This window comes from Oreochromis aureus, linkage group 23 (assembly GCF_013358895.1).
Source record: "Oreochromis aureus strain Israel breed Guangdong linkage group 23, ZZ_aureus, whole genome shotgun sequence".
NCBI classification, from domain to species: Eukaryota; Metazoa; Chordata; class Actinopteri; order Cichliformes; family Cichlidae; genus Oreochromis; species Oreochromis aureus.
In genome coordinates, this window is record NC_052963.1 from 18,440,236 (window position 1) to 18,453,575 (window position 13,340).

General features: G+C 40.5%; 1 protein-coding gene across 2 annotated transcripts; it reads left to right on the top strand.

The window, feature by feature from the left end:
- Nucleotides 1–1,018: 1,018 nt before the first annotated feature.
- LOC116316405 (uncharacterized protein C7orf57 homolog) lies at nucleotides 1,019–12,597 on the top strand. 2 transcript variants are annotated; one of them, XM_031734962.2, is made up of 9 exons: nucleotides 1,019–1,293; nucleotides 1,531–1,663; nucleotides 2,331–2,378; nucleotides 2,487–2,660; nucleotides 5,446–5,533; nucleotides 5,810–5,939; nucleotides 6,590–6,654; nucleotides 6,754–6,854; nucleotides 9,408–12,597. In XM_031734962.2, exons 1-9 carry the CDS (start codon nucleotides 1,234–1,236, stop codon nucleotides 9,464–9,466), a joined length of 858 nt encoding a protein of 285 aa, XP_031590822.2. In that variant the 5' UTR covers nucleotides 1,019–1,233; the 3' UTR covers nucleotides 9,467–12,597. The 2 variants fall into 2 exon arrangements, with proteins under 2 accessions (XP_031590822.2, XP_039463038.1); XM_039607104.1 differs by lacking the exon at nucleotides 1,019–1,293 and having other exon boundaries at nucleotides 1,651–1,720.
- Nucleotides 12,598–13,340: the final 743 nt, after the last annotated feature.

Genomic DNA, 13,340 nt, shown 5'->3' on the forward strand with positions numbered 1-13,340 from the left:
CTTTCACAGTATGGAGACAGCTCTTGTCAAAGTTATGAATGACATTCTTGTTGCGGCTGATCATGGTAAATATGCTGTGCCCACTTATTGGACATGAGAGCTGCATTTGACACAGTTGATCACGATCTCCTGATTTCCCGCTTACACCACTGGGTGGGAATTTCAAATTTGGCACTGTCATGGATAAAGTCATACCTTTCTGACAGGAGTTTTTGTGTTAAGCTGGGGCTGGCCGCATGTTCTGTGGCCCCTCTACGTTGGGGTGTGGCCCAGGGATCTATCCTTGGGCCATTACGCTTCCTTCTGTATTTACTCCCTCTTGACGCGATATTTCGAAAACATAAAGTATCTTTTCACTTGTATGCTGATGATTGTCAGCTTTATTTACCTTTTAGCCACCAGGATACTTGCTGTGAATCTTTACTTGACTGTCTCGATGACGTTAAACCGTGGATGGCAAATAACTTTTTAAATTTTAATGATCATAAAACGGATTGAAAACCTATTTTTATTCCCTGGCTTTTAACTCTTTTTAACTTTTATACTATATTTTGCTTTTCTTTGTTTTTGTGTTGTTCAGCACTTTGGTCTGCCTGGTGTGTTTTTAAAGTGCTAAATAAATAAACGATGATGATGATGATGATGGATGAGAACACACTGATAGAGATTAATGTAATAAAAATGCTTTAGATTATAACAGCAAAACAAGAAGCTTATGATGGCAACCAAACAGCTGACGCTATTATACTGTAGCGTTTTCAATGGGAGAAACGCTTCATCACTCATCCAAGTGACTTCTTCAGTCTCAGCTGACTGCAGGTTTCCCCAATCTCATAAACAGTACATTTGCATAATGACTGAAACTAGCACCACTGAATGAGTGTGAGCTAGTTTTGGCTTTTGGGATTTACTTACCTGGATGATTGAGCATGCATCAAGACAAAACTGTGCAGACTGTTAGATGCAAGAGTCTTTATCTGTATGGCAGACACAACTAGTGTCAATACGGACAACGTAATTACCATGGTAGCACCCATACACACAATTAAACTTCTTAAATTTTGTCTCATTTAAAGAGTATTTAAAATGTCGCTGGCTTTTGACTCAGTGGGTAACTGACACTGTTTATTTATTATTTATTGTACTTATTATTCTTTTTGTACTTTTTATATTTCTGCTGTACAGCACTTTGGTCGGTTATGTGTTGTTTTTAAAGTGTTATATAAATAAATTATGGTATGGTTAAGAAATAAAAAGCTCAAGTCCAACCTCATTACGATTACCTGGACACAGGTGAGTAAATATTGTAGTGTACTATACATAAATTATTTTATAATAAACAATAAGGGACATTAGAACATAAAACTGAGTTCATTTAACACAGTCGTTCGTGTGAAACAGGAATTAGTCGTAGCCCAGCTAGGATTAGCAGTTCATGCTCCGAGCACAATCACGAGAAGAGCACTCACTCTGTCCCATTCTCACTCCTGCTCTGTCTCATTATCTCTAAATCCACTGTGAGTGTCACAGAGAAGATCACAGAGTTTGTCTCCGTCAAATACACACGATCTTCCTGCTTGTGCACCGGAAGTGGGCAGCAGGTGCCGCAGGAAGTGCCCGTGTCCAGCCCTGCTTCTAGAAGAAGAGGAACGAGAAGCTAACGGTATTTAACAGCAACACCCTACTCCACAATTACGAGAAATTAAAAACCACATATAATGTAAGACATATGTCTTATTTTCATGGCTGTTGTGTTGTTAAAGAACACCGCTGTAGCGCAAAATATTTGAGCGCAGGAGAGCTGCTGCGGCAAGTAGGGAGGCGGCTAACCACATTAGCACGGCTTTGTTAAATTATAGCGTGGAAAACACTAGAAAGAAAAGATGCCTCCGCTGTGTTTGCCCAAGCTGTGTTACTGTATGCACATATAAGATAGTATTTGTGAAGTATAACTCTTAATTTTACACGGCTTTATTTTTTCAAGAGTGAGAAATGTGCGATTATTAGCTTTTATTGGTGGTAGCTTCTGAAAATGAAAGCAAAATACTGCTTTTATTTTAATGGTCTCGTCAGTGTCATTACTGTGGCGCACAGTATCGCCGCTGTGCTTTACAGAAGGTTACATAAGGCTCCAAATACCCTAGAAAAATTTCAAATATAAGCAGTGTTTTTTGGCTTTTTTTTTTTTTCTTCTTTTTTTGTAAAATTAACACACATGCTGTCAACTAGGCAATAAATTAGGTGTCAGAAATGCCAGGTTGTTTTAAAGAAACTCTTTGCACATTATAAAATGGGCCTGTTTCTCATCAGACCTGCCTTTTTGTCTTCAGATAAAATGAGTGCTGCTGTACCCAACCATAGAAGGACCAAGCCCGGTGGTAAGATCCAAACTCCATAACCTGTAATACATGTTGAAACTTAAGGCTAAAAAATTAATTACATATTTATCAGCAAGGACACAATGTTGTAATTTTCATTTATTGCAGGCATAAAGCCCGGGGCGGTGAACAGCGGCGTGACGGGACCGACCTCCCAGATCCCCGGGCTGTGCCAGACCGCCACCGAAAGCGCTCCAGTGGAGAGGATCAGCGGGCGGCGAGTTGGGATATTTGAGACGGACTCGGACTACGTCAAGCTTGCGAAGCAGGGGGGACACAAAGGTAAAATTAGACAGTGTTGTTTAAGCGTTTGAACACTTTCCAGAGCCTTCCGCAGCAAGGATGCCTCGAAATGCATCTATATGAAGATTGCCAGTGTAAAAAAGTGATTCATGCTCTAATGTTACGAAGAGTTTCAGAGTTTTCCTGGCTCAGAGTACACGACTAAAAAAAAGTCTGTAATTTTTGTCCATTTACTAAACAGAAACATATTTTGAGGGGAGACTAAACTCTTATATAAGTACTAGAGCTGCACATAGCAAATGTTAGAGAAGTCTGTTTTGTGTGTCTGAAAGAGTCTGATTGATTCCATTTTTAAATCATCAAATATGTCTCTCAGTCAGGCTCTAGTATGCTAATGCAGTTCAGGGTCATGGGGAGGCTGGAGAGGTGGGATACACCCTAGACAGATCATGTCTGTCACAGGGCCAACACTTTGACACAGACAACCATATAGAGAACCAGTTGAGGTGGTTTGGAGATCATCTCATTTTAGGCACCTCCTAGGTGAGGTATACAGGACATGTTCTACCAAGAGGAGACCTTGGAACAGACCCAGGACATGTTGGAGAGGTACAGTCACTTGGCTGGCTTGGGAGGCCCTCAGTGTTCCCCAAGGCGAGCTTTAGAGGTGGCTGGGTTGAGGTTGTGCATCTCTGTTTAGACTGCAGCCCCTGTGACCTGGACCCATATAAAGTGGATGCTTGGATGGATATTGAGTAATATTATAATTCTATAATAAAGTTTAGTATCTGAATGTCAACAAAAGAAAATGAAACATAAAAACACAAATATCAGAAGGCCTTAAAATGGCTCACAACTGTGCAAGAAAGGAGCTTTGTGTGAGCACAACCCAACGTAGGAGATTCCTGACTTCTACGCTCTGTACCAGCGTTTAGATGAGGAAACTCATTCACCTGGCTTCACTTACCCTAACATAGGCAGTCAAGCCAAGCAGTCACATAAAGGTGGTTATAAGGTTGATAAGTGAAGCCAGGGTTTATCGATCACATGAAACATGGATAGGGTACTCAGCAGCAGAGCCACAGATTTTACAGTGGAGATAAAAATATGTAGAGGTTAACCACATGATCCAGACTGAAAGCAACACAGCTACTGCAGACACATCAGCTGTGAGTGTGTGTGTGTGAGGTTTTAAAGGTGCTGCATGAATGCATGTGAGCTTTAAGTGCAGTGAAGCGTTACTGGTCTATATTAATAAAGTTTAGCTTATTTGAAGGAGGAAAGCTGGCAAAAATGCTGACTGACCTCTCAGTACCACAGCTCTATCTTTAAAGAGCGGGTGAATCAGATGGATTACAGTTACATATTATATTAAATTAATCTTTAGATTTCCTTTGAGCCGCTGTCCTGGTAATGTTCAGTCGTAGTCTGTGTGCAAATTTGTTAAAAGGTCAGCAAGTACAAATAGGTGTCGTGTTTTAGGATTCTGTATTCACATGTGTAGAACAATAAAATTGATCAAGAATTGCAGCAAACAGGGAGAAAAATCAATAATAAAGAACCTGTATTTATTACTGTTGCTCTTCAGGGAAATAATAAAGGCTTCAGATGCTCTTAAAAAACTTCACACTCTGTTACTGTCAACACAACACAGGTGTGAGGGCTTTTCCAGGAATGGTGACTCTGTTTTCCAGAGAAGTAGTTGGTAGGCAGCAATTTCAAACCTGATGATGTCTAATCTTAAACATAACCTGGTCAGGATACCCTGAAGTTACCTGGATGAGCCCTCTGCGGTTGCTGCTCTCAGCGTGGAGGCTTTGAAGCAACACTGCTCGCCCCATTTTTGTGACTAAAAACGCCTCCCGGGTGACACACATGGCTTTGAAATGCAAACCTCAAACAACAGGCTTAAAAGTCCACAACATGAAAAGAAGGAGACTACTCCAAAAGAGAAAGAAAAGCTTCTTCGTTTTAGGAAAACACATCAACCTCTTTTTGTTTATAGAAACTGCAACTTTGCAGACTTCATTTCTCTTGGGAGAAGCAGAGCTCCTGCACAGAAAGTTTCATATGAATATTTCATGCTAGTCTGCATGTGTGGGCTCATTTGATAAGAAATGTGACATTGTGGTTATTCAGATTTGAAATAAAAACAAATATTTTTAATTTACTCACTATATCCCCATATATTACTCATTTATCTTTTGAATTAAGTTTAAGGAAATGTATTTTAAAATGTATGCATGATGTCTAGGGTGTAGAATAATCAGAGCCCTGTAGAAGTAGTAGTGCTTGTTTTTGTGCGCATACATGCATTAGAGGCTTGTTTCCAGATACCAGAGTCCATTGGAAAAACTTCCAATTAAAGATTTTGATGCGTTAAGTTCAAGTGCACTGCTTGTTTAACATAATCTGCTCTCTTTATTAAAGCTTTTAGTGACTTGGCACTCACTCTGCCTCCTGGGCACTCTGCAGCTTCTCTCCACCTTGTGCTGTAACTGAAAAGTTCAGGGTCGCGATCCACGCTTTGTTGTAGATTGTTAAGGGCTGTCAAATCACTGCTGTAACAGCAATGCAGGAGAATAATGTGGCAAATAGCAGAAGAGAAGATAAACATTATGAATGTTTATCTTCTCACAGTTAGGCTGCCTAAAAAAACAGCTTTCCAGCCTCAGCTTGGTCTGGAGTAATTGTTTAGCTGCTTGGCTCAATAGGCAGTAAGTTAAATGCCACATTGTGCTCTTAAAGGTGAGACACAATGCTTCATTACTGCTGTCAGTGCTTTGGTTGCATTGTGTTTTGTTTTTTGGTTTTTTTGCTGCAGGGCTGTTGAGCCACGATGTGGACGATGACGACATGCCGAAGACACCCTACAATCCACCCAACTGGTTTGGAGATGATGAGTCAAAGAGGTGAGAGACGAGCTGCAATGAGGACGCGTCGCTAACTGAAAAGCTTCAGTTATAGCGATTGTTTCTAAAGTTTAAGCGGCTGAAAGCTCTGATTGTCACACAGATATGAAGCTTTAATAAAAGAGAAACCTGATGACCGTTTGCGCTCATTGGTCATCCTGAGCGCGGGCCTCGGCATTAGCAAGCCATGCAGTCTGCATCCTAACAGTTCGCAGGCTGTCAGAAGTGTCCAGCAGTAATTTCACATGGCATGTCATCGTGGTTTTGTGCTTACAGCGGAAGCAAGGAAACGTCTCCCGATGGCCAGCCGAAGGGAGGCAGGCAGCCTCTCGCCCCGCCGTTTGGCACTGATAACAGTACATCCTGGGAAAGAGAGACTGATAGATTTACCCAGGGTAAAGAGAAGGTGAATGGACTCCAAAAATGCATCACCCCCTCCCACTTCCACTGCCGTTCCACTGATGCCATACCAGTGCCTTCCATATTTAATTTATTTATAAGTTTTTCCCATCACCTTTCCTTGTGTTTTCACCTGGTTTCGCTCCATCATCGCATTTTCAGCTTATTTGAAGTTTATTTGGGTCTAATTTACTGCCGGTGCTTTGGGTGATAATTTACTGGAATTTTTCATTTTTTTAAATCAAATCTCTGGGTAAGTACAAGCGATGCTTTGAATATATTACAGTGTACAATATCTGAAGAGCTGTGACAGAGATGGTTTTCAGATATTGCAAAGTTTGCATCAAATAAAATGTGCAGAGGACGTGCAATTTTTTTTAAAACTGCTATTTATTATATATTTATGCTTTTTAATTATTTTGAGTTTGAGCAGTTTTGCTTTGTTGTCAGTTTATTGGATCATTTTTCATGGCACGACTAATTTCTTGACTTTTCTTCCTTCATTTCATCCTTTTTCTGTTTCCCAGATTTACCCCCATGCTATATTAGTGGCCCTCATGAAGTAATGATGTATTTGTTGAATAATGCTGCTGTTACATGCAAGCCCTTTATATCTTGAAGTGATACAGAGATAACCACGGCTTTCTCATCCTGCAGATGTCTCCTGATGCTCCAGCCTCTGAGATGGAGGGTCTGACATTAACCAACAAATACAAAAGAAGGTAATAACTCTCTGGTTGTTTGGTTCCTTAAAGTAACAATATATGGATACATGTAAGGGTTAAAGCGTAAAGTAAAACTGCTGCGTTCTGCCTCTTCAGGTCTTATGATAAGAAGACTCCACCCGTCAGCATGTCCAAGCTGCTGAGTCACGGCTACGTGGAGGGGCAGAAGAAGTCACTCAATGACGACGATGCCTCAAGTATGATGTTAAACAGCCGCAGGGTGTTAGCCGGTGATGTGTGAATCCTGCAGTAAATTCAATACATAATATCGATCGTGTTTACAGATTTAATACAGACTGGAGGGAAAGTGAGATAAGAAATGTTTATTTGTCCCAAAAGTTGCCAATTAAATAGAAAATACAAAGAGTTGAAGACCTCAGGAAATAAGTAATGAAGGCAGGTATTGTGGTATAGGGTGGTAAAGATTTTCTGCATCTGTCCTTCTATCAGCGGAGCTAATGGAGATGCTAGACAAGGTATACAGCTACAGGTCCAGCAAATGGTCGTAGTCATCCACAGCCACAGTCTGCATCAGCTGATGGATGTGTCCAAACATTATGGTGGTTCAAACAGCAGCACCAATGATGAATCTTCACAGCGCGTATCAAAAATGAGTAAGGAGTATTCCTGTGTGCACCTAAGGCAGGTGCCAAATAAGCACTCCAGCATCATGTAGGTCTTTAGACTGACTTCACCAAATATGATGCCAAATAATAAATTATGTTGGGTGTGCATGAAAGTAAAATACCTGTAAATTGCTGTTGGGCTACTGTTATGGCTTCAAGAGGCTTTTTTTTATTACATTTTGTGATGCTACAGTAGTGAAAAAACTACACCCTCTTTCAATTTTAACGTTTTACATATGTGGATAATTAAAAAATATAATCTGGTTTTAATTATTTAAATACCCCAGAGGAACAACAACACATGAGGCATTGTAATTATTTGCTTAATGCCAAAATGCAGAAGCTGTGTGTGGTTATAAACTAGATGAAAGAAAAAGAAATCAAACATAGACTTGGCTCAGGGTTACAGAAAAATGAAATCATTTTAAAATTGTTTGCAGCCAACATGGAAAAAATGGGAACAAAGTTGCTTCTAGAAATCTGTATTTCTTACTGACGCTCATCGGGGAAAGGCAAAGACTTTAGACACTATTAAAAAAAGATTAGACCTTCCTGCTGTCTGCGCACTGAGCGAGCTTCCAGCATTGGTGATGTACTTTCACAGAGAATTGATTGGTCAGTAGGTGATCTCTTATTTTAAACTGGATGTGCTTTCGAGTATGTTAGGCCTGCGGCAGAAGTCATCATAAAAATGAAAACCCGAGGTTAACCCGATAAGTTAACAAATCCTGCTTCATAGTACAGGTCTCAGGCCAACTATAACAACATAGTTACACTGGAAAAATACACTATATTGCCAAAGGTATTCAATCACCCATCCAAATCACTGAATTTAGGTGTTCCTATCACTTCCATTTCCACAGGTGGCTAAAATCAAGCAGCTAGGCATGCAAACTGCTTCTACAAACATTTGTGAAAGAATGGCTCTCAGGAGCTTAGCGAGTTTCACTGTGGTGCCACTTGTCCAATAAGTCCAATCGTGAAATTTCCTCACTACTAAATATTCCACAGTCAGCTGTGGAAGCAAAAGTGAAAGTGATTGGGGATGACAGCAACTCAGCCATGAAGTGTTAGGCCGCGTAAAGTCACAGAGCGGGCTCAGCAGATGCTGAGGCTCATAGTGCACAGAGGTCACTAACTTTGACTGCAAAGCCAATCGCTACAGACCTCCAAACTTTATGTGGCCTTCAGATTAACTCAAGAACAGTGTGTAGAGAGCTTCATGGTAAGCGTTTCCATGGTTGCCAGGGGAACAGTACTTGTCTTACTGCATTGTGCCGAGTGTAAAATTTGGTGGAGGGCGGATTATGGTGTGGGGTTGTTTTTCAGCAGTTGGGCTCGGCCTCTTAGTTCCAGTGAGAGGAGCTCTTAATGCTTCAGCATACCAAAATATGTTGGACAGTTTCATCTTCGTGAAACTTTGTGGGAACAGTTTGGGGGTGAATCCTTCCTGTTCCAACATGACTGTGCACCAGTGACACATTTGAAAGTAATTAACCAGTGTGACCAGGCACTGATGAGCAAGTTTGGTGTGGTAGAACTTGACCGGCCTGCACAGAGTCCTGATCTCAATCCAACAGAACACCTTCGGGATGAATTAGAGTGGAGACTGCAAGCCAGGCCTTCTAATCCAACATCAGTGTCTGCTCAAAATTTGCATAAACGCACTCCTAAACCTTGTGGAAAGCCTTCCCAGAAGATCTAAGGAGCTTGGAAAGAAAAGCAACAGGATTTCTTTAAGTTTCTTGAAGACATTTCATCTCTCATTCGAGAAGCTTCTTTAACCGAAGAAGCTTGCTTTTCTTTCCAAGCTCCTTAGATTACAGTGAATAGCACTAAGAACATAGAATAGCTGCAGATCAGTATCATAATAAACCCTATGGATTAAGAATGGGATGGCATTCAAATTCCCTTGAGCGATCCTTTTTTCCAATATAGTGTACATTTATTTGGATAAACTGTCCATTTAAAGTAGTTGATGTAAAACTAATACTAATAAGCTGGTTGTAACAGTAGATTACAGTGGTATTAACTCGTATGTCATTAGTGGGAGAGAGCATTTACAGTTTGGTCTGATAAGCCTCAGAGACGTTTCCTCTTCTTCACATTTGTTTTGTTTTTCAGGTGTGACCTCAGAACAGACGAGCACCGTCGCGACGGAGGACGTGGACGATCTGGAGTAGTGAGCACAGGTCCTGGTCTGGAGGGGAATGGGGGGGGGGGCGTCTTAACACTGATTCATGGTGTCACAAATCCACGAAGGCACTGCTCTGCCCCTCTTGGAATCACTCGCATTTACTGTACATCCACTGACTGTTATGTTTTTGTACTCATGTTTATGCAAAGGTACTGTCCTCTCTCCCTATTTATTTGCTTTAATTTGTAAAAAGAAGTCAGGCGGGTTTTATGTTTGAGTAGAAGTGTCGGTGCTCACGGTGTCTTTTATTTGTTTTGTCGTTCCTCGATTTGAAAGACGAGTCATGTGCAGGGCCGGAAACTAACAGGCTGGTTGTTTCCACCTCATGTGCCGTTAGTTCCCCTCCCTGGTTGTATGAAGATCGAGTTAGTGAAGTAACCAAGTGTTTGTGCTTATAAATTGTGGTTCCAGTGACGTGACATATTTATTCTTTTTGACCAAATGTTCCTGCTGTCTGAAGGGATGCTACAGGTTGGTGTGTTTGCTGATGCGGGGGCAAATACGCTCATTCGCTGAGACAGCAGCCCTGCGGCTGTGACCACGTGCTAAAACGAATGCTGATGGCCACAGCCGCCACAGTTTGTTTGGACCAAAAGTGATTTTTTTTTTTCTTTTTCTTTTTTTTTTAGCTTGCTGCTCTGCAAAAGGTTGCCTTTTCTCACAAACCCCTTCGCCCCACAACGCTGTCATTGTTGAGGCTATAAAATCCAGAAACATGGACTCACAAAGACTCATTTTTCCTCAGTAACAAGGCTCAACAGAACAGAATATAACAAAGAACCAAATGTTGGAGTCCAGGCCAGATATGTCAGCAGTTTCCCAGTCAAAGATCTAAACTTACTCTATTCTCCAGGTTAAAGCCCCTCTCTGCTAAATCAGTGCATTTTCCTCCAGCTTAAAAAACCCAAATCTCACACAACAGATAAAACATCCTGGACAACTTTGGGGAGAACGACTTCCTTCTGCAGGCCGACAAGCTGAAAGTCAATTCCAGTGTAATTCCCAGTGAAGATTAAGGCAGGAGAGGATTTTTTTTTTTTCCCCTTCGTCTTTTTTTAAGTGAGTTCTGAACGTGCCAACCAAGCAGTTTTTTCCCTGCTCATGCAGTGTTTAGACTTCGTAGACGTCAGTAGGAAGAAGTTAGTGTTAGTGCACAGCCCAGTCACGCTGAGCCCTCCACCTCATGACGCGATGGAGAGTTTATTCTGATCAGATGAGAGGAATGATTACTGCTGCAGCATTAAAGGCAAGGAATACTTCGGTTCATATAACATTTAAGATATGTATCATATAACTATAAAATGTTGTAATAAAATAGCCTAGAAATGTACTTTTGGGGTTTGAAATGCATTGACGCCAATAGACTAAATGTTAAAGATGCACATAGCCACCACTCTGGAAATGACACGCTTACATTGATAAAAGTGGTTCGGAGTAAAGTATTATTAGATTTAGTAGGCTTGCATCAAATAGACTGGTATTTATATTGTGCTTTTTGGCTCTCACTGAGCATTTAAAATACTTTAATCTATCACACATACACTCACACGCATATTTGGGATTTGGTCTCTTGTCCGCAGACACTTTGATACGTGCACCTCCTTGTTAAAACTATTGACTGTATATATGGATCGCATTTAGGACAGGTACTGCCTGCCTTGCTTGCCCTGGTGATCGGTGCTATTGAATGCCATAATGGTCCTACTGTTGGTCAGATAATTTCCATTAAAAGAAAAGCTGTAAAGGTTTTTTAACATAGGAGTCCATGGGGATTGACTCACCTTTGGTGCCTGCCTTAAGTGGTCATTGGAGGAACTGCATGATGGTTTAATTTTTCTGTCCCAGCTGTTGCCGCTTTATTGATAACAGTTGTTTTAACAAGGGATGCACCAAAATATGAAGTTATGAAATACCAGGCTATTGAAGTAAAAAATGGTTAATGATCAGATATTTTCTCAAGTCTTTTGGGAGCTGTTTGCCCCCCCACCCCCCCACCCCAAGGAAACAAATGTTTAGTTTAAAAGTACATCTACATATATAGCTTTTAGCTTTTTATAGCTCAGTTTTTGGAACATTCAAGCCTTGCAAAACGGATGTGACACAGCAGAAAATTACCTTCTTCCTCCCGCCTAATATGCCAACATCAGTCGAGAGCCAGTGTTGAATCTTTAGATTTTAACATTGTATTCAAGGTGATAATGTCCCTGTGCTTGATGTAATTCCCCAAATTAAATGCAGGAGACTTTCAGGACCTGAAAAGCTCAGTTTAGGAGCAGACTGATGCTATAAAAGTTGAAAAGCTCCCATCTCCTCCTCCTCTTGTTGCAACATTAGTTTGACTGTCAGGATGCCTAGGGGAAAAAAGTAATGGATTTCTGTGTTTGATGGACATTTCAGCTTTGAGTCATTTAATAGTTTTAACTTTTGAGGCGTAACCGTGACAGCAGAAATCCTAATCCTTCAGGGACATTTGTTCGGGGGGGGGGGGGGGGGGTGTTGCTCTTAAAATGAAAAGGATAGCGGTGACGTGTTTCTCCTAATACGTCCAACAAATTCATCACCTGCGTGTCAGAAATGCTGCAGCAGTAACGGACTCTTGTTTGGAAAGAATTTAAAACCCTTACAAGGGATGTTTCATGTTCAACACGGCTGTCTGGTTTTAATATATTTAATCATTGATGCATAATTTATCTCTGTGTGGTGTTTCCAACATGTTTTTACCGGCACGGTGTTTTACTTTGCAGTGCAAGGAACGTCGAATGTATCATCTTTTGAAACCATTTGCTTTGAAGAGCGGGTTTATTTTTAACAAGCTGTTAAATATTCAGGTATTCACAGTTATTAAAAAAGCAGTGTTTTGTCATGTGTCTTCCTCGGCTCCGTGTGAGCCGGTGGCGTTATCGGTTTACAAACCAGTAGTGGGAAACCTTTTAGTGGCTTAACTTTGCAGCTTCCTTCCCGAAGTCTTGTCACTCGTCTTGCTTTCTATCTGCAAGTTTACTTAAGGTGCACCAGAGGAGACGGAAGAAGGCAGCTGTTAAACAGAGACCATGCTTACGTTTAAGACCGCACACAGACTCTTTAATTGTCATTTAAATAAATGGGCATGTGCATGTACCTGTGTTCTGCTTTTTCTTTTCTTTCTGAGTGTGAGAATCCACCAACGAAGCTCCTCCTTTTCTTTCTACACCAAATGTGGATGCTTTCTCACACACACCTATTTAAAGATGCGTAAAGGTGTGTTCATGTTTAATGTTTAAAACAAAATGAAATTTATTGTGGCTTTTTAAAAAAACAACAACTTTAAAACAATATTTTCTTTATTTTTAGTCTCTTCAAAACTCTCAAGGTCACCTTACATTAGTATAATTTAGAAGCATATACATAATTAAATAAAATAAAAGCACAAAATCTTAGTCTGATAAGATTATAGCATACATAGCATATGCAATTGCATTTAAACAGATATACAACCAAAACATCTCCTAATCAATTGTAAATTTGCTCCACTAAAGTTGTAACATGTATGATGTCTGAAAGTTAAAACATTTCAGCTAAAAAAACAAAACCTACCAGCAAACCGGAAATGAAGAGCAAGCTTACCAACGCTGTGTGACAGGAGAAGTCTGGAAAAGGTGCCAGAAATCACAGGAGTTCATGGTAAGTTTCAAAATATGTTAACTTGATTGCAGCTATCAGTTGTGTTCCTCACCCTGCTAGCTGTTAGGGACGAGTACTGGTGGGTTTCCACTACCACTGTAGTCCGCTAACACAAGGCAAAAACGTCATCAAAATATGTGTATTAAAATACTCAGATTAAAAAAAAAAATCTTAATATTTCATCTGTATTGATTTGAATT

Coding starts and splice junctions, on each gene's coding strand:
- LOC116316405 (XM_031734962.2), top strand. CDS start 1,234: ATGGTATGGTTAAGAAATAAAAAGCTCAAGTCCAACCTCATTACGATT. Junction 5,940..6,589: donor TTACCCAGGGTAAAGAGAAG/GTGAATGGACTC, acceptor CTCATCCTGCAG/ATGTCTCCTGATGCTCCAGC. Junction 6,655..6,753: donor ACCAACAAATACAAAAGAAG/GTAATAACTCTC, acceptor CTGCCTCTTCAG/GTCTTATGATAAGAAGACTC.